Source organism: Molothrus ater, chromosome Z (assembly GCF_012460135.2).
Source record: "Molothrus ater isolate BHLD 08-10-18 breed brown headed cowbird chromosome Z, BPBGC_Mater_1.1, whole genome shotgun sequence".
Taxonomy (NCBI): domain Eukaryota; kingdom Metazoa; phylum Chordata; class Aves; order Passeriformes; family Icteridae; genus Molothrus; species Molothrus ater.
Window position 1 is genome coordinate 37,093,788 of NC_050511.2, and position 18,768 is coordinate 37,112,555.

The 18,768-nt window shown below is 36.7% G+C and overlaps 1 protein-coding gene across 7 annotated transcripts in view; it reads left to right on the forward strand.

Moving 5' to 3' along the window:
• Positions 1-18,768, forward strand: part of NTRK2 (neurotrophic receptor tyrosine kinase 2) — a 199,671-nt gene that overhangs the window by 31,595 nt on the left and 149,308 nt on the right. For all 7 annotated transcript variants that reach the window (XM_036402533.2, XM_036402535.2, XM_036402534.2 and 4 more), the window contains exons 6-8: positions 10,571-10,707; positions 13,673-13,805; positions 15,332-15,631. In XM_036402533.2, the coding sequence (XP_036258426.1) occupies positions 10,571-10,707; positions 13,673-13,805; positions 15,332-15,631 (570 nt within the window). The remainder of the gene's footprint in view (positions 1-10,570; positions 10,708-13,672; positions 13,806-15,331; positions 15,632-18,768) is intronic.

Below are 18,768 nucleotides of genomic sequence, written 5' to 3' on the forward strand. Positions count from 1 at the left end.
CCTAGACATAGAGTGGAGAATGCCTGGTGAAGAGCAATGACCCCCATATTGGTGGGCTGTGTTCTGGAAGATATCTGAAAAATTGAATGCATGGCTCTTGGTTTCAGTATCTTCACAGGTATCTTTCTGTATTTTAAAGGACAAGACTTAGTTTCAAAACAAAACCATGGATGAAGCTGGTATATTTCATTTCCAGAACCTTTTGGGAGGCTAATATATAGAATTGAAACAGAAGAGAAATTAAATTTTTGACATATTGAATTTTTTTCCTGTGAACTCTGGGATGTTTTTTAGCTCCCTTTGATGTGAAGAGAAATTTTTGAGCATGAAGGCTTCTGCATTTTTTTAGTGAAACATTTTCTCTGCTTTTCTAATTTTCTCTGCTAATGAAATGATTCCATCTCATCTTCTTGGTGAATTTGTTTTTTCTTTTTTTTTTAAATTGGTAAACTAAGCAAAAGTGCAGTCTTCTTTGTGTTACTAAGGTGTTACTTCATAGTCTTATAGTAGGAGGCCTATACAGTATGTGATAAATGTTTTGATAATAGGTTGTCTTTCTGCTGTGTGCTGTAAATAAATCTTTTGCTGGGAAGTAGGTAGAGCCCAATGTGGTTTATTGATCATAGGAGTTTGGTTTGTAGGTAATTGATGAGAAAATTAGGAAATTTCTGTGGTCCTTTGCTAACTGTTTGTACGGTGGGAGTGTTCAATAATGTGCTCATTAAAGATTGCCATTTAGATGTCATCAACTTTGTTATTTAATTTCTTGAGGTTTAAAACCAGGTATGCTCACTATCTAGAAGATCCTTTCCAACTGCAATATTAAAAGTGTCAGTCAATAATTATTTTTCCAACTGCATTTGAAATGTACGTAGATATGATGAAAATAGTCAAATTCTTCTAGGTTTTAGGATCATGTGTAATTACTGTGTCAAAGATTTTCAAGTTGCATCTACCACAGAAGCAGAGCTTTTTGTGTATAGAGATGGTCATGTTCAGTTTTGCCATTTTCAGAGCATTTATCAGTTATCTGTACAGCGTGGACAGCACCACCACCTGGGATATCTCCTTTTGTTTCCATCTGGTAAATAGCACTAGTAAATCAATGAAGAGAACTAAATGAATAAACACTTTATTCTTATTAATGCTTCTAAGCTCTGTTGGTTATTGCCACCAGTGTCTTAAGTCCTTGGAAGCAGGGCATATTCTGTGCCTTGGGTAAGGTTACTCAGAAGACTGTCAGTCTGCAGATCACCTGGAGCTTGCTGAATGCCAGGGAGGCAGGACCACATCCTTGGGACTGATTGTTGATATGTTGCTTGCCCCTCTGGCAGACACTTACTGAGTCATTACCATTGATTTCAGTGATACGGAAAGAAGTCTTTTTATCTTCTGGTATTTTGGGAAAAGGCGTGGCTTCTACAGCTGTCTCTGCAGTCCTGTACAGAATTTGTATTGCTTTGCATCTCAGTCTGGTTAATGGCATTTTGCCTTATCTGGCCAATTTAGTTTTGTATATGGAGATTTCATGCTGAATCTGTCTTTAGGTTTTGCTTACTGTGCCAGCCTTGGATGCTTTTTTTATCATATATTATTTTTTAGCTGCCTTCTTTCTTATCACTGGTCACGTATGCTAGCTGCAGTCTACTGAACAATGTTGCAGATTACTTTCCAGTGCTAATATGCTTTACATATCACTAAGGTATATTCAGAATGGCTGGCTGTTTACATCTGCAGCCTGTCAGCAGAACTGCTGTCTTGTCTAAGACCTATGTGATTTAATGAATGTTCACCTTCTTTGCCTGTCTTTTCTCCTGCGCACAAACTACCGTGGTGTTGCTCTTAGTGCATACTAGGATACTTGTGTATGTATGACAGAAAAAATTTTAGAAGTTGTTGTAATGTAGGATTTCAAGCTAAAATAACTGCTTACTCATTTCTTACTTGTTGTGGAAACCCATGATTTCAACAGGCAATTGCTCAGATGACTGAAAATGGACTGGAACTGGGTCTAGCTTCATTTAAGCCTGTTCCTGGTGATTTTGTTTTTTCTGCTAAAGGTAAATAAGTTTGTGGCAAAACGAGACTGGAGGCAGGTGGTTATAAATCCTAAGAAGGAATAAAGGCAAACTGAAGGATTGACACATTTGTTTCTTTGAATTTACAGAAAAGATTTGTACTACTACTGAGCCAATAAAATAAGCATTAGATGTTAAGCAATTGCAGTACAATGCAGTCTAAAACCACAAGCAAAGGCATAATCCAGTGGATGTAGACATTCTTTTCCACTATCAGATAGATTTCACTGATAAGCATATTAGAAGGAAAATATTACAGGCAGAATTGAGTTTTAAAAAATACTTAAATGTTCTCAGTGTTTGTGTTTCAGAATATTCATGGATTCTCTAGCCTCTGTTGTTTATTTTGGCACAAGAACTAGATGTGGTGCATGATGTGTAGAGGCAAACTCTTCTTATTTTCTCTGTAAGAGTTTTAATTCGTACCTGTGATCGTGGGCTATGTGAAAAACTTCATTTTTTGAGAGACTTTGACAGTAATGGAGTTTCACTGTTGGTCTCGAGTTAAAACTTTCTAAACTTAATTAGAAGAATTTTCTAGCTTGTAAGTGGAAATAACCAAAATTTTATTGAATTTGAAAGGCAACAGGAATCCCATATTCAAAGATACGTATATAACTTTCTTCTGAACATGCAACATTTTCCTATTTGTGAATCAAACATCAACTTTCATACAGATCTTTATACATTACAATCTATGTAAATCAGAGATTGTGAATGAGGATAGTTTAGCCACATGTGGCATATGTGAATGTCTCATATTAAAAAAAGCCAATTTTTGTTTGCTAATACTGATTCAAGTTCTGCTTTAGTGTCAACAAAGGAGATTTGTAATACAAAGTAGATTAGAAATAGAAAGAAGTAAAGCATTATCCAAGGGAAAGAAATATCTCTGAACTCATTATATTGTGCAGATTTACAGAGGTACTCTCTGTGCCTGACTTGGCACATCTGTGTAAGGGTGGAGTACTGACCTGCTAAGGAGACTAGCTCTCTTTGACTCTTTTGTGGTGATAGTCTTACTTTGCTCTGTCTAGGTGAAGACTGATGACTAGATAACTCTACCTGAAATCTAAAGAAAGTACTGTTTTCTTTAAAAGGGGAATCCTTTTTTCAAGGCATCCCTTCAGTAATATACTTGGCATATGGTATACTTGGTACCAAAAGTGAAACCTATAGTTTTACTTTTTTTATGTTGTTCTCTGAAAATGTTCCTATTTCAGGATCACATGTTTATCATGTTGCAACATTAGGCAGGTCAGCATTATTTTGAGTATTTTCTGGACACACATGAAATTCTGCAGATAACAATATTGAAACTGCATTACATACACTTGGTGAATTAGATGCCATTTGTTAGAGGTTTGCTTAAGCTGGTTTGGGCCTCATTAACTTACGCTTCAAAGGCTGTTTAACTCTCAGTTCATCTGTTAAGCTTGTGGCTGATATATTCAGCCCAATGGCACTACCTGTCTTTTGTTTTCCTTTGAAAGCTATTGTGGCTCAACTGTAGCTTAAATGCCATATTAGAACAATTTTTCCAGGTGTAATTTAATTTCCTTAGCCATTCATGAAGGTGGGATACCTTCATGATACTACTAGTAAGAGAATTGTTGATAAGGTTGATAGCTTCTGTAAAAACACTTCATCTCAAAATTCTTGCAGACAAAGTGCTTATATTACTACTGGGGACCAGGTAATGATATGCAAGATCCTATTTTATTCAGCACCTTCCTATTAGAATCCAGAGTACATCTAAGGGTCTTAAAAGAAAAGTCCTGGGAAGAAGTTAAAGAGCTGATGTAAACCTTGGAGATGTAAGCCCTTCATCTGATTTGAAATATCAGCAGCAACCTTCAGAACTTCTGTAGAGGTTGACTGCAGATGAGAACTTGCTGTCCAAATGAATTTATGCGTGCACATCTCTTGCTGGTTTTTGGCTGCACTGTATTCATGAAGGTTTTGAAGCCTTGGATGGTGATGGTGTCACAGTTCTGTGGAGACAGTGCTTGTTGCCATGGTCATGACGAGGAGTTAGCAAGTCTTGTAGTCTTTGCTGTGGCATGTGCTGGCTCTATGTAAAGAAGTTTGCTTCTAGTGAAAGCTTTAGTTACGTATGGAGTGATGGAGTGTATAAAGGCAAAGTAAGAGTGCATTTGATCTGGGAAAGCAATGCTTTAAATTAGACTCATCATCTTCTGGTATAGACTGCACTTGTTTAATTGATTTCCGTAAAGGTTCCTGATTGAGAGTGGCAATCAGGCATGCCATGAAAGGAGGGAGATTTCATTTAGTGTTTTAAAATATTTGGGAAGGTCAGTGAGCTGCCATATCTTTCATTCTGCCTCCTGACAGAAATACGTTTTGCCCAACCTACGCGAAGTACCATTGGTACATTTGGTCATTGTGGAAAACACCCATTAATATGTACTGTGCCACATGGCAAGCATATGTCTATTCAGTGGTGATTCAGTGCTTTATTCAATGGCTGTCTATTCTCTTGAAGACTTGAAGAAATTTTGATCCGGGTTTTTTAAATGTACATTCACACACTGTGTGCAGAGTATGGAAATCTGGAGAAATGGGTCATAATCCCAGATTCATTTTCATCTTTTCTTCTTATACCTCTAAGATTGATGCCTTTACTTTCCATTTTAACCTGTTGGAAATTTCAAGTTTTGTTGTTCATGATGGCAAAATCTTATAGAAGTGATAGTGATGCATGGTGGTTAATATTATGAAATGAAGACTGGAGAGGAAAGGGATCTTAGAGCTCCAGAAAAAAAATGGAGATGGTGATCTTTGGGATCTGGAAGATAAATGAAAGATTAAATTTTGTTTTAAATGTTCTTTATTTCTGCTAATTCTGTATATTATTTGCCTAACATATTTTTTTCATCTTCATTGAATTTATTTGTGCTTGTCATCTTGTTACAACTTCTCTGAGATTTCTGCAATTTTCTGTGTACTGAGGATTTTGATTCTGTGGTTGTGATACAACAGGAAATGGAACAATTCCAAAACAGGAACCACAACAATTGCTTGTGGTTCTTTTATTCATGCTTTGCATGTAAATTTTTGGGGTATCGTTTTTTAGTCTTTGAAGATGCAGCTAGGCTGGAAATCTGGCTCCAGGCTTATTGGCTGCAGGCTTTTGTTAAGTGAAACCCAAGAGGTGAATCACATATCCGACAGCTCTTATCTTTATAGCTAGAATTACTAGAATGTTTCTCCCTGTTTTTGTTTGTTTGTTTTTGTTTTGTTTTTTTAAACCCTTGAAAGCACATAGGAAAAGACCTCTGGAATTAGTAAACATTACTGCCTTTTCAAACAAGGCACAATTTCAATAGAATGATACAAGGAACATGGTATCATCATATCCTGTTTTCCATAACAGCCAGTTTTGAGCAAGTAAGACCTTTGAAATTTACAGATCCATGTGACACTGTGGATGATTGCATTGTCAACCATCCTGTTTTCAGGCTCCAAACAAGTAGTGGCTGTTACCAGGTTGTACTGTAGTGTGGTAATTATTTGTATGCTTTGTCCCTAGAATGAAAAAGCCAAACCAGGAGAAACAAGAATCCTAGACTTTATTGGAATCTTATGTGAGGAAAGTAGACTAATTTTAATCACTGTGCCCTAAGAATTGCAGTGGATGTTTTAAAAATTAGTGTTCTGGTAGGCTGCCTTGAATGGTTCAGTTTGATAGATGGTTGCTGCCTCAGTATTATTTTAATCATTCTGTGTCTGATATATTTACTGAAAAGATGGGTTAAGGATTTCAGGTGAGGATTAAAAGTACTTGGTTAAAAATCAGATGCAGAAACAATGGTCATTTTTTCATGGTATCTTCTTGTTCTTGTTACACAACAAATTGACCTTCAAAAACATGCCAAGCAAACAGGAAATGACATGGGCTGCATTGAAAACCATTTAGCAATTCAATAGTAATATTGAATTTACAGTATTCTCCCAGGTACTAATTTTTTCATCATGTAATTTCTTAGGTGTTAGTGAGGATAATTGACCATATTGAGATAATTTTAAAGGTTTTTTAGCAACTGAAAAAAATCCTAGAACTGAGCAAGTGAAAGCTGACGCAGAAAAGTGAGTCTGGTATTAATTTTGTAAAAATTTTTGTTGTTTTTTATTTTTATTGCAGATAGTGAAACAGTATCTTTGGTGCAATGATGGATTTACTTCTTCTGGCTTAAGACCACCTTCTTTTAAATGTTCCTTTAGCATACTGGCTAAGATTCTTGGTGCTAAGAGTTGAGTTACAGAGTAGAGTTTTTATTTCTCTATTAGATCATATCCTTCCTTTGACATGTAGTGATAGTCTGGCTCTAGGAAGGCCAATCTAAGTTTTCTGTAGAAAGTAATAAGTAGCAGCATGAGGACTTGGAAAGCCCTGTAGGAATACAGGCACATTCATTTTCTTAATTTCCATTGACAGTTGTGTAGCCAAATGTAGTAGTAACCTTTGAAAATGGCATCCAAAGTGTTGGTTTTGTGGTTGCTGAAGTCCCTGCTGTGCACAGGGAAGATGTGACTCATTCCCTAGTGATGCTTGGCAGTTTCACCGTCTGCTGGCTTTAGGCCATCCTTTTGCACTAATGATGGTCTGTGAAGGTAAATGCCCCCCCTCCCCAAACCCTACTTCAAGGAGTGTTTGTTTCTCCTAAAGCATGAGGTGGTATTTGGAGAGACTCAGCTGACATAAATGAGCTCCTCCTGCTTGTCTCTAGTTCTGTCTAGTTGTGCTGGGGTAAGGAAAGTGACTGCTTATTCTAATCCAGAGCTGCCTCTTCCTGAGAATAAAGTTTAATCATGCTGAATATGAGAAGATACATTCTGTATGTGGTGAAAGCACATAGCTATTATGTACTAGTGCATAATGGAAACACATGGATTTTAGCGTATGATTTCATCTCTCAAACTGTGTTACTCTCTACATTACAGTTTAAAGTTCTCAGTAGTGGGTTCTGTCCTCCCATTTTTGTAGAGATTGAAAAGATTTGAATAGATTATTAAAAAGAAAGAGGACTTGAAAAACAAAATAAAAGAAAGTGCTCTTAAAATGATCATTCAGAAGCTCTCTTTACCCAGTTGCACCAGAACAGGAAAGTACTCAATAAATTTGAATGTCTGAGAGAAATTCCAGAACTCATAAAAGGAAGAGGCTCTTGTATGCAACCTGTATACAACACATTGTTGCAGAAGGTTAAGGCCAAGAATTTAGCAAACTTCAAATATATAGCAAAAATCAATCAGGTTTTAGAAGGGTTATTGCTGATATCCAGAGTTATAATAATTAATTCTATCAAAGTTTGGAACAGAGACTGTGGTTTGAGTTTTGAGGCATGGATTAATCTGTCTGACAGATACCAAGATGAAACTTGTGGAAGGATGATATCATGTCTACCTTGTAGAGGGCCTTATGCTACAGTCTAATCTTACTATGCTGGCAGTATACAAAAATATTTGCTTGTGCTATCTGCTGAATTTGTATCAACTGCTGTTTACAAAGTTCTTTAAAATGCACGTCCCTGTCAACAAAAGTTGTAACTATCTAAACCACTGTATTTAACCAAATTAACTCAGGAATAAAGGCAGTGTGGTTGGCTATCTATGTAGTTCAATAGGAGTTAAAGTGTTACTGGCCAATATAAATGGTCTCACACTACAGTGGGCATACAAACTGAGCATTTGTGTATATTGTGTATATTGTGTATATTGTGTATATTGTGTATATTGTGTTCTTTTAGCATGCAGTTATTTTTCAGTACAGATTTTGCTGCTTAGTGTCATTGCTTTGCTGGTAAAGGCAATGTATCACATGTCTAGATGAGGCCTTATGTGACTGTCTTGCTTTTCCCAAATAGAGCCACATCTCAGCTAGTGTGGATTCTACTGTGGAGCAGTCTGGGTGCCACTGGAAAGCAAAACAAAATTAGCCTGCAGTTAAAGCACACTATCTCAATATATCCAACCAGAAAAAATGAATCCTGAGACTATTCTTGTGTTTTCCACCCATCTTATGACTGGGAAGAAGAGTAAAAGAAAACACACAAAATAATGTGATTTCTAATCTATTCTAACTCTAATTCTAATTCCATTCCATTCCATTCCATTCCATTCCATTCCATTCCGTTTTTATCTTTTTAGAAGCAGGGGCCTTGCAATTGGTTTTTAAAACTTTATGAACATACAGAATAACAAGCACTATTATTTTATAGCCTTCTAGCAGGATGCAGCATGATGTAGTTGTTTCCATTAGAGATGTAACACCGACATGACACGTGCAGACTTCTGCAAATAAAAATAACTAGATCTAGTTCTCGGTGGGAACCAGAGCCAGTACCAGAGGAATTAAACTTCAGTTGCTTATCCTGTGAATAAACACATTGCAGGAAGAAGTTGTCTCAAAACTTAACAGCTATTTAAAGGAGAGCTCTAAGGGACAAAAGTTATTTTCATTTTTGCTTGCATGAGAGGTTTCACATGAAGTGATGTGTTAGTAGGAGCTGTGCCAGTTTGCACAATGAAATGCTAATCTATCATGTAGACCTCCTCCCAAGTGGTGGGGTTAAGAAGAGTGGGGATCTTTATTCTCCTTGCATGTTCAGGTCTGGCAAGAGTAATTGGAATAGTATTTAGAGGTGTTGTGGAAGTGTAACTTTATAAAGCAAATTATCTCATTACTTCTCCCCTTGTTCTCTAACTACCATAATTAATATCCAAATGTTCCCTAAGATTAGTTTTATTTCCTGCTCAGCTAGTTGACAGACACTGGTGAGATCTGCATTCACAGCAGGCTAGAGCAGATGGCTACTTTCGCTAACAGATTACTGCATCAAGGCATACAAACTCCCCAGCTCTGTCTCAATAAACTTCAACACATGATTTATAAAGTGAACATAATAGAAGAAATCCATGATGCCTATAATGGGAATCATATTAGCACACTGCTTAAAACACTGTGAGAATTGCCTGAGCAGTTATCGTATACTTGTGCTGATCTTCAAATCTTATTAGGAAGGAAAGCATTGTCTGGAAAATTATTCATCTTCTTTTCTGTATTGCTTCCACTCAGTTATATTTTATTGAACTAATTTAAGGGAGGTTTCCAATACATCTAGCTTCTGTTGAACCTCCAGCAATCATATGCATATGTTCACAGTGATTTGATGGTTATTTATTATTTTTGGACCTTTTACATAAAGAAAAATTTCTCTGCTAAACTCCTATACCGCCAAGTCCATGCTGAAACTGCTGTAATCTCAACTAAAAAACACAACCAAAGAGAGCTGCTTCTTCTTCAGAAGAAGAGAAATTGCAAAATAATGCATAAATGTCCTGCACAGCAGATAAGCTTGATTATTTGAGATGATAAATTGCAACTAAAATTTGCCTGGAACAGTTGATGTGAAATGCCTCATAAAGGAGACCAAGACTCTTTGCAGAGTGTAGCAGCTTCAAATGATGACCCCGTATCTTTTAAGAAGGATGTTATTTCTAGAGTGATGCATAATTATTTGTTACATAAATAAATACAAAATCTGAATCCCTCTTAAATAAATACAAAATGTGAATCCCTTTGTGCCTGAAATCTACTGATATTGCTAGTGCTATTTTGGAGAGGGCAATTGTGTATTTCTTTATGGTTTTGTAAACGTTCCACAAAAATTTACACTCTGGGAAGTTCCCATTGCTTTGGATGCCTTAGAACAAGGCACAGAGTGATTTATAACTCTGTAAGATGGAGGGGGAGTTCTAATTCTTGTAAAACCTGGTCTTGTTTTCTGATGAGTATATCTCACTGCTTTTCTGCTTTTCCTAGGACAATAGAAAAATCAGTTGATGTGCCTTGAGTAAAGCTCTGTGCAATTGTTAACCCTCTCTTCTGTCCTTTCCCTTCTCTAGTTCAATCTATTAAGTTCTCTGTTTTCCTCTCTTTGAGCTTAAGTTCTAGGTTTTGCCCTGCTCACTTTGAGCTATGTCCTCTATATGAGAGGGGGGCTTCAGTCTCTTGTAGGATACTGGGAGCTAATTGGATTTTCCTGTTAGTGTTGTGAAGAACAGTGGAAATACCACAATATCAGTAAAACCCAGAGGTTGCTTTGTAGATGTTATAAAGAAACAGATACAATTTCCAGTTTTAAAGAGTAAAGGAAGAGGTTTTTTTTTCATTTTGAAGTTAAGATAATTTCTGTTTGTGCACCTGACATATATTCCTGTATAATTAACTAGTTAATGTATTTCCATATGCAGTAATGTTTTCTTAGGATGTGAAACAGAGGAGGTGCAGAAAATACGTAGCAGCAAATTATAGTTTTTTATTTCCAAAGATGCTGTTTGTACTGTCTGACTAAATAGTACTGACTACAATGAATATTTGATGTATTGCTTGCTTAGATTTGCATGGTGTCTGTTCTGTCAAATACAAATACATATTGGGTTTTTGTGTTGTTTTTTCTATCACACAGACTTGCCCTCAGCAAACTTAAGCAATTACAACATCACCGTGGTGGAAGGAAAGAGCATCACGCTGTACTGTGATACTACTGGCGGGCCACCCCCCAATGTGTCCTGGGTGGTAACTAATCTTGTTTCCAACCATGAGGTAAGGTTTATATTCGAACACGTGACAATCCAGCTGACACCTGCTGAAGGATGGAATGAAGTTTCATGTCCAGATCTAGTTAACTTTCTATTAAAAGTTGAAATAGAAAGTTAATGTTGGGATTACATTTATTTTCCAGTTACTTTCAATCAAGGGTGGCTGTGGCAGTGCTTTTGGGGAATGGCAGACATTTGTTTCTCAAGATTCTCATTTGCACTCTGGTTTTTTGGATGTTCACTTATAAATGAGAGTAAAGTAAAGTTTTGGAAGTAATGTGAATTGGAATACTGAAATGCAAGCATTTTTTTATTATGATTGATACCTGTCTATAGAGACTTAATCCAATCTATACTGATTGTGAAAAAAACTTTGGATCTGTAATTATATTATATTTCATAATTTGGTGTGTTGGAATTTGGTTGTAAATATTTTGTGGCTTGTTTAATTTTTCTTCAACACACTTAGCAGCATCAGAAAGCCTTGAAATTGAAGATTTTATTTAAAATATTGTCAGGTTGGTTTTGTTTTGGTTTGTTTTTTTTTTTATGATATATGAATATCTTTCCTCATTGAAACCATCTAGGTTTCAATGGGGAAATTTTATTTACTGGGCTCTCTATATTTTTATTTTTTGTTTTTGTAGACTGTGTGCTGCTTAAATCCTTTCTGATGGAAATATTGAAAAAGGAGGAGCATATAAGCAGCTGCTGACTTCATAAATTGCTATTATTTCACAATAGGAAAAACTTATGTTTATTACAATTTTATGGCATTTGCTTTCCTATAGTCATGATGGTGCACACTGTGTTAAGCTTCTTGGTCTGTACAAGGTGTGGGAACTGTACTTTCAAAACTCTTCCTGCAGTGAGGAGGAGACAGGACCTCTTGAGTTTCATATTTTTAATATTTTCTTACCAAAGTTCATTATATCAGGATTGTACAGAATTTAAGAAGTGTGTCTTTCATTCCAGCTTTCATAAGTAAGAGCTCTGCAAAGCTCTAGTTGTATTTTTAAAATTTTCTCTGATCTGTAAAACTCCCCAAAGGCATCAAGGCATCAGTTGTCATCGAGAACAAGAAATTAAAACACTGTGGGGAACCTCTGCCAAGTTCCACTCTTTTTCAAAATTTTTTAAAAGTTTTAATTTTAGGAGCCAAAACAAATGTGGGACTCTGTTCAAAAAGTGAGATCACCTAATTTTTTTAACCCTCCTATCTTTGAAATGCCATGGTCAGTTTGCTTCAAGTTTTCCATGAGCATTCTGGCATAACTTGATCATGCTGTTGTAGAGGGGCTTATTATATAGGCTGACTACAAACTTAGCCATGGAGCACAGCAGTCTTTTCAGTAGAAGAAGAGCATGACCTTTTAGACCTTATTTCTGATTCTCAACTATCCTTTTTTTTTTTCTGTAAGTGTTGCTTTTTGTTTCTTTTCTTTCACTCCTATATCTCAGTTTCTGCCTTCATGTTCTTCATCTTGTATGCTTCTTTTAACTGTTTCCTCTCACCTCTTTTAAAAGAGGGATGTTAGCTCTTTTAAGAGTTAAAACTAGGTTTTAGTTCTGCAAAGCTAACTTTTGTGTTCTGAGTTTCTGTGTTGATGGATAGTTTGACTGATGTTGTTTAGATTTTTCTTGCTGCAGGTTTCAGCCCTGAACCTGTTTCAGCCTCTCTGCAGTCAGTCCAGCTTTGAGCACTGTTCAGCTCTGAGAATTGCAAACTAGGAAAATGTGTGAAGGGGTGTTTGCTTTTCCACCTGCCTCCCCTACTGTCACACTGAGGCTGAAGGGACATTGAACTTGCGTAGAGTTAGGCTATCATCTCAAGCTTCAGAATTCTGTTTGCACAGGACTGTATGCAGGAGCATTCCCACATATTCCTGTTGACTGCCACCTAAAGTTGCTGTGGTTTTACAATTATAGTGGGTTACTTGTTTGTGCTGTCTGTAGCACTGACAGCGTACATTACAAAAAGTACCTCAAAAGTAGTTTTAAAAATTATCATAATTGGTTTTTTTTGGAGGGTGTTTTTGTTGCTTTCCAGTTTACCAAAGTAGCTTAGCTCTTTATGAAAAATTAAAATATGGAAATGATAATTATTTGGTGATCATATGAAGGGCCTGATTTATTAATGTCAGACAAACAACTAGCTTTACTAGTGCTTTTTGTGTGAGGAGGTAATTCAGTCATATTTGTTTAGCCAGTGTGACATAGCTGCAAAGTCAGTATGCTTTTTAAGATTGTAGATAGACACTCAGATTTCTAAAGATCATAAGAATCAAGATTTTTAAGAATCATCATTCTTACCTTAATTAGCTTGTTCTTAAACACATAAAACAGCACTTAGGCAATAGTTTAGGTAGTAGAAGATATGCAGTTTCTTGAGGAAGGTTTCTTGAGTAAAGGAAGCTTTCAAAAGAAATTTTGTTAAGAAGAAGATAGAAAACATGTCAAGATACAATAGGGCTCAGAAGGCAGCAGTGGAAGAGATGTCAAGCAAAAATTTAAAGGAAAGAGAGAAAAGGATGAGTAAAGCAAGGATTGGACAGAATAAAGGCAGGAAGAAAACATTCTAGAGAACAGGCAGAGATAGACCAGTCATGAAGTAGGAGAGAGGTATGAGCAAGGGTATATGATTAGAGGGGAAAAAACATTTGTGTAGAGGGGATAAAATGGTAAAAAAAGGACTGGAAGTGCAGGGCAGAAACATGGCTGAGTGCAATATTTGTAGCAGGACTTTGTAGCTTTGAATCTGCTGCCACTGACTGTTAGAATTGGTTCTGTATGTGTTTTATGTCTGTTTGGATAAGACACTAAAATAAGACTTTGATTAATTACGGACAGATAGAGCTACAAGGAAGGGAAAATGAAAAATGCCATTCAGCTGTGGCCAGTAATTCCCTCCCTCTCCTTTGTTCTTAATGCTGTGGTTGACGCATACATGTTTTTCTGATCATTTTCAGAGTGACACAAATAAGAACCCTGCCTCTCTCACCATCAAGAATGTCTCATCAATGGATAGTGGACTGGAGATTTCCTGTGTAGCAGAGAACATTGTGGGAGAGGACCAAGCCTCCGCTGAGCTTACGGTATTCTGTACGTATGTGGGCCTCCATACAGACCTGGAGGCTAAACTGTCTTGGCAGGAACTCTTCTAAGTATTTTTTTTGGACCTTCAGGCTGTTGAAATGAAAACCCTTAAGGTGTGTGAACTATCTACTGCAGTTAATGTAGGAGTAGTCCAGTCAGCCATTGTTGCATTTATCTTTTTCAGCTCTGTATTCTGCAAAAAGTGTATTTCTGACTGCTTTGTCTTCCAGTTAAAAGAGTCTGTAAGTAAAGGTCTAAAATGCTGACTCCTGAATGGCACTGTCAGTGTGGGAAGGTTTGTAATGGTGTGTATGTACATGCACACTGTCTTAGCAATTGCAAAGTGTGAATTGCAAAGGCTAGTAGAATTATACAAGACTACACATGTTCTTACTACCTAAAACAACAACTAATTTGTTCAATGTTTGTATGGCCAGATGTAAATTTATTTGTCGTAGCTTTGGATAGTGTACACTTATTTCTCAGGGCCAAGGAAGGGGGAAGGGGTATATAGTGCAGAGAAGCACTAAAATGGTTTCTTAATGGTTTCTTAAATCTGAGCTCCAGGCTGAATTCATTTGACATGAGCTATACAGCATGTTTTCACAAGTTGCAACCCTCTGTTAAATTGAAGATGGGAATGGAACATTTTGGAGATCTCAAATTTTGCTCAGCGTGTGCTTATGACAGAGTAAACTAGAAAAAAACCACTATTGATGTAGGTTTGTAGGTTGAAATTGGATATCTAATAACTATGGGAACAAACATAAACTAGAAATGTTAACGAGTGTCAATGAGATTCTGAGCTTGGGACTATTATGGGTGATAAAAGGGAGTATAACTAGAAGAAATTCAATTTAGTTAAGAATAAATATAAAGGAAAATAATGGGTAAGGTATTGGAATAATCTCTTCAGGGAAACAGTAGAGGTCTGTAAACTTGAGGCATTTAGCAGATTTGAACAAGGAATATGTATAGTAAAGAATTTTTTTTCCCTGACAGAATAATCTTGAGAATTAAGTAATCTGTTTTGTCTTTGATTCTGTTAAGAAAATAATCTGTAAATCTGGATTCTTTGCTGAGTGTCTTTCCAGTAGTACTTGCTTTTGGCCAATTTTAAATATTTTCAATGCTGCTTAATACTGCTGTCTTCCTTCAGCACTCTTGTGCAGTCTTTTGAGCAAAGTAAAACTAAAATGTCATTCTCCTCCTTCTAAGTGGTCCAGTAACTGAAGTTCCCACACCTTACACATTTTAAGTGATTTAACACATTTTCAGTCTTTGAAACTAGTTTGTTTTATTTCTTTCTGAAGAGCGGCTTCAGTTCAGTTCAGCGTAATACTCTAGACAGAGCAGGTATGTTCCTGTGTGAGTATCCTTCCAATAGGTTCCATTCCATCTAGTAACATAATTTTGTACTGATGAATGAAAAGTACTTCCAGGAGAACTTGGGAGGGAGGAAGGGAGGGAGGGAAGGGAGGAAGGACACGTTCAGAATATTCTGATGTTCTTCACTCTTTTTTCCAATATAGTTGCACCAAATATCACATTTATTGAGTCTCCGACTCCGGACCACCACTGGTGTATTCCATTCACTGTGAAAGGGAACCCTAAGCCCACATTGCAGTGGTTCTATGAAGGAGCTGTACTGAATGAGTCTGAATACATCTGTACTAAAATACATGTTATCAATCAAAGTGAATACCATGGCTGCCTTCAGCTGGACAATCCTACACACCTGAATAATGGTGCTTATACCTTACTGGCAAAGAATGATTATGGAGAGGATGAAAAACGGGTTGATGCTCATTTCATGTCAGTGCCTGGAGATGGTGAGTGTATTTTTTTTTAATGCTAGCAATTGCAAATTGATGAAAGTGGTGAAATAGTGCTTTTGGCCAGTTTAATTATTTTGGAGGAAGGTTTTTAGGGTTTTTATAGAACTTTTTTTTCTCTGAATGAATGTCTTCAATATTACTTGTAAAATAATGCTTTTCTTGAGCGTTTTCTTCTTGTTTATTACTTCTGAAGGACAGTCATGTCAGTGCTCTGTAAATCTTCTCTTTGAGTAACCATCTTCCCTGCTAGCCAAGGCTAATGGAAAGTTACTGTTTCTGAAGTTTTCCCAAGTCTCAGTTCTTACCCTGAAAAGCACTGAGTTCCAATTCAGCCCCTCTTTAACTTGCTGTACTGCATATGAATGGAACTAGGTAGCGCGCTCAAGGATGTGGAGGATGCTTGTGTGGCATCTAGTGCCTTACTGGAAAATTGATAGTGCAGATATGTGAGTTCATGATAATATGTTGTTTTGGGACCGGAGGGAACTGGAGAAAAAACAAGTAACCAAGAAGGAGGATAGATAAAGTCTCAGATCTTAACAGCATTTTTGGTGTCTAATTGCCCTTTGTCCAGGTGGCAGCCAGGTGCCTACATTGCTAGTAGTATCAGCATTCGAGGTGGTTGCAGCTTCAGTTGCTCTAAAGATTCCTCCTTGCCATTTCTAAATACCGTGTGGGCAGGCTCAAGGTGGACTAGCTCACTGAATTGCAGGGAGTACTGTAAGTGACTGATGTTCACTGTGGTTTGATCTTTTCCCACATCTTCAAAGCCATTCATGAAGTGGCTGTAATAACAGTCACTGTACGTGCAAGCCTATTGGAGCATGTGGAAGAAAACTCTGAGCGGACCTTGCACATTTGGAGTAGAAATAGAAGTGTCATCTTGTGCAGATAATTGCACAGTCATATCTCAAATATGAGACTGTATGTATCTTTGGCTTTTTGACCATGTGATATAAATAGTTGCCTTTATTCTTTTATAAAACAGCAGTGCTCTGTAATGTTATCAGATGGAAAAGAAAAAATTGTGAATATTTAAATTCTCTTCCTACATCTCAGGCCACGGACCACAAAAATATGGTCAGTATTTCATTTTTACCCTTTCAGCTCAGTTTGCTGAAATGGGGAGAGAGATGGGAGGTCTTTTGCTTTCCCATCCTTAGGAGAAGACAAAGAGCTGATAAAACTGGGCTTTATTTACTCCCACTGTGCTCACTGCTCCTCTCCTCTGTTTTCTCTGAAGTTCTTTCTTAAAATGACTCATTACAGAAACATGCCATGGTTTCAGCTACTGGTATCCCCCAATACTGCATTTTCATTATTCAAAAAAACAGTTCACCTCATGGATGTTCTGTGTACAGTGGAAGTTCTCTTACAGCCTGATTATTTAATATAAACCTGGCTTCATTTTCTCACAGAGCATCAGCTTCCTGTAATACATTAGGTGATCTTATAATGTTTTTTGGTCTTTGATATATTTTATTTGGTCCTTTCCTATCCAGTTTTTTCTTTATGCTTCTGCCCACAGTAAATAGAACTGTAGCTATCCTCTAATTTAGAAAGAAAACATGATTTATTTGTTCCATCCCTTTTATATTCATATAGAATGTAAGTCTACCAATATAAACTGTGCTGTATTATTTAAGAATTTCCCAAGATCTGTAGTGGAGTAAGCTTCACAAGAAGAGTATAGAGGAAATGGGACTATGTGTAGACAGGATGTAACTGCATCAGAAATTAGTTCATGCATAGTGGATGGCACCAAACCAGTCTTAAAAATTAACAACAGGGGAAATGGCTTAGCTACTTAGCCTCCTCAATACTGTTTTTAGTTTTCTCCTGCAAGAATCATGGAACTGAGCTTCAGAAAACATCACAGCATTGTTGTCTCCTCCACTGAAGCTCGCATAAAAGCAAATGCATCATATTACAATTTTTGTTCTATACTATTTCTATTTAAAGCACTGTCAGGTTTTTTAAATCCTTAAAAGGCTTTTTCAGTGCTGTCATTACTGTGCAGTTTCTTCTTTTGGCCCACATATTGTACACTGAAGCATAAAGATTAAGGCCCACACCCTGGCATTATGCTCATTTTCATGTCTTCATGACTGAATTAAATACCAGTCTTGATGTTTCATGGGGTGGGGTATACTCACTGAGCTTTAAACTGATTCTCTGGTTATTGCATCACTTGAGCAAATTCTCTGAAAATAAAGAAAAAAAAAAGAAAATTTAAAAATTTTTTTAACCTATAAATTTTTTTAACCTAACCTATAATCTTCTTGCCTACCCAAAGTAAATGTATATGTCTGAAGCATGTTCTACATCAATAGTGTAATAGTCCACTTCCAGAGTTGGATCAAACATGATGATGATGTAATTTGTTCTAAGGTGATCCTAACTTTCAGCATGCTTCTTGAAGGACTGTTTTCACTGATTTGAGGTTGCAGGCATGAAAGAGAGGAAACCATGTACCATAGTGGGATTTTGGTTGTGCTAATGATAACCAAGTTAATGTTGCAAATTAAGAATTTGTTTTAAGTGTGAAGATGTGGAAGAATTTATTTCATGTTTTACTGGCTGAGTTTTTAACTATATTTAGTCTGCAAAAGTTCTTGGTTTCCAATTCTTGCTGAGAGTGACTTGATTATTTGAGACTAAGTGCTGTGAACAGTAAGCACAAAATGGTCATGGTTTATTCTGGAGGCTGCTTTCATAGGACATGATCCAAAATGGCTAGTGAATGTGGGAGACATTTTTACCAATAATAGATATTTTTAATTAAGTTTATTCCTCTACTAACTCTCTACATTAAAATTCAGCTGAATATGTCCAAGTCACATATATCTGGTCAAAGCAAAAGAATATGCTAAATATGCCTTAGAAGTAGCATATTGCTTGTGCAGCATAAAATGTTTTTTGCAGAAGTATGTTTTTGGATTGAGTCTCTTGCTTCTGCTTTATTTTGGAAATGCCAAATTTATAAAGAAAGAAGCAAACAATCCAAGTGTAGTTGATGTAGTTTGTAAAGATGAGTGAATAGGACAGGGCTTTTGATAGCTCATTTACTCAACAACCTCTTCTAATGGGTGCCAAAACAAAGGTGTCATTCTGTTCTTGGCCTTGAAAAT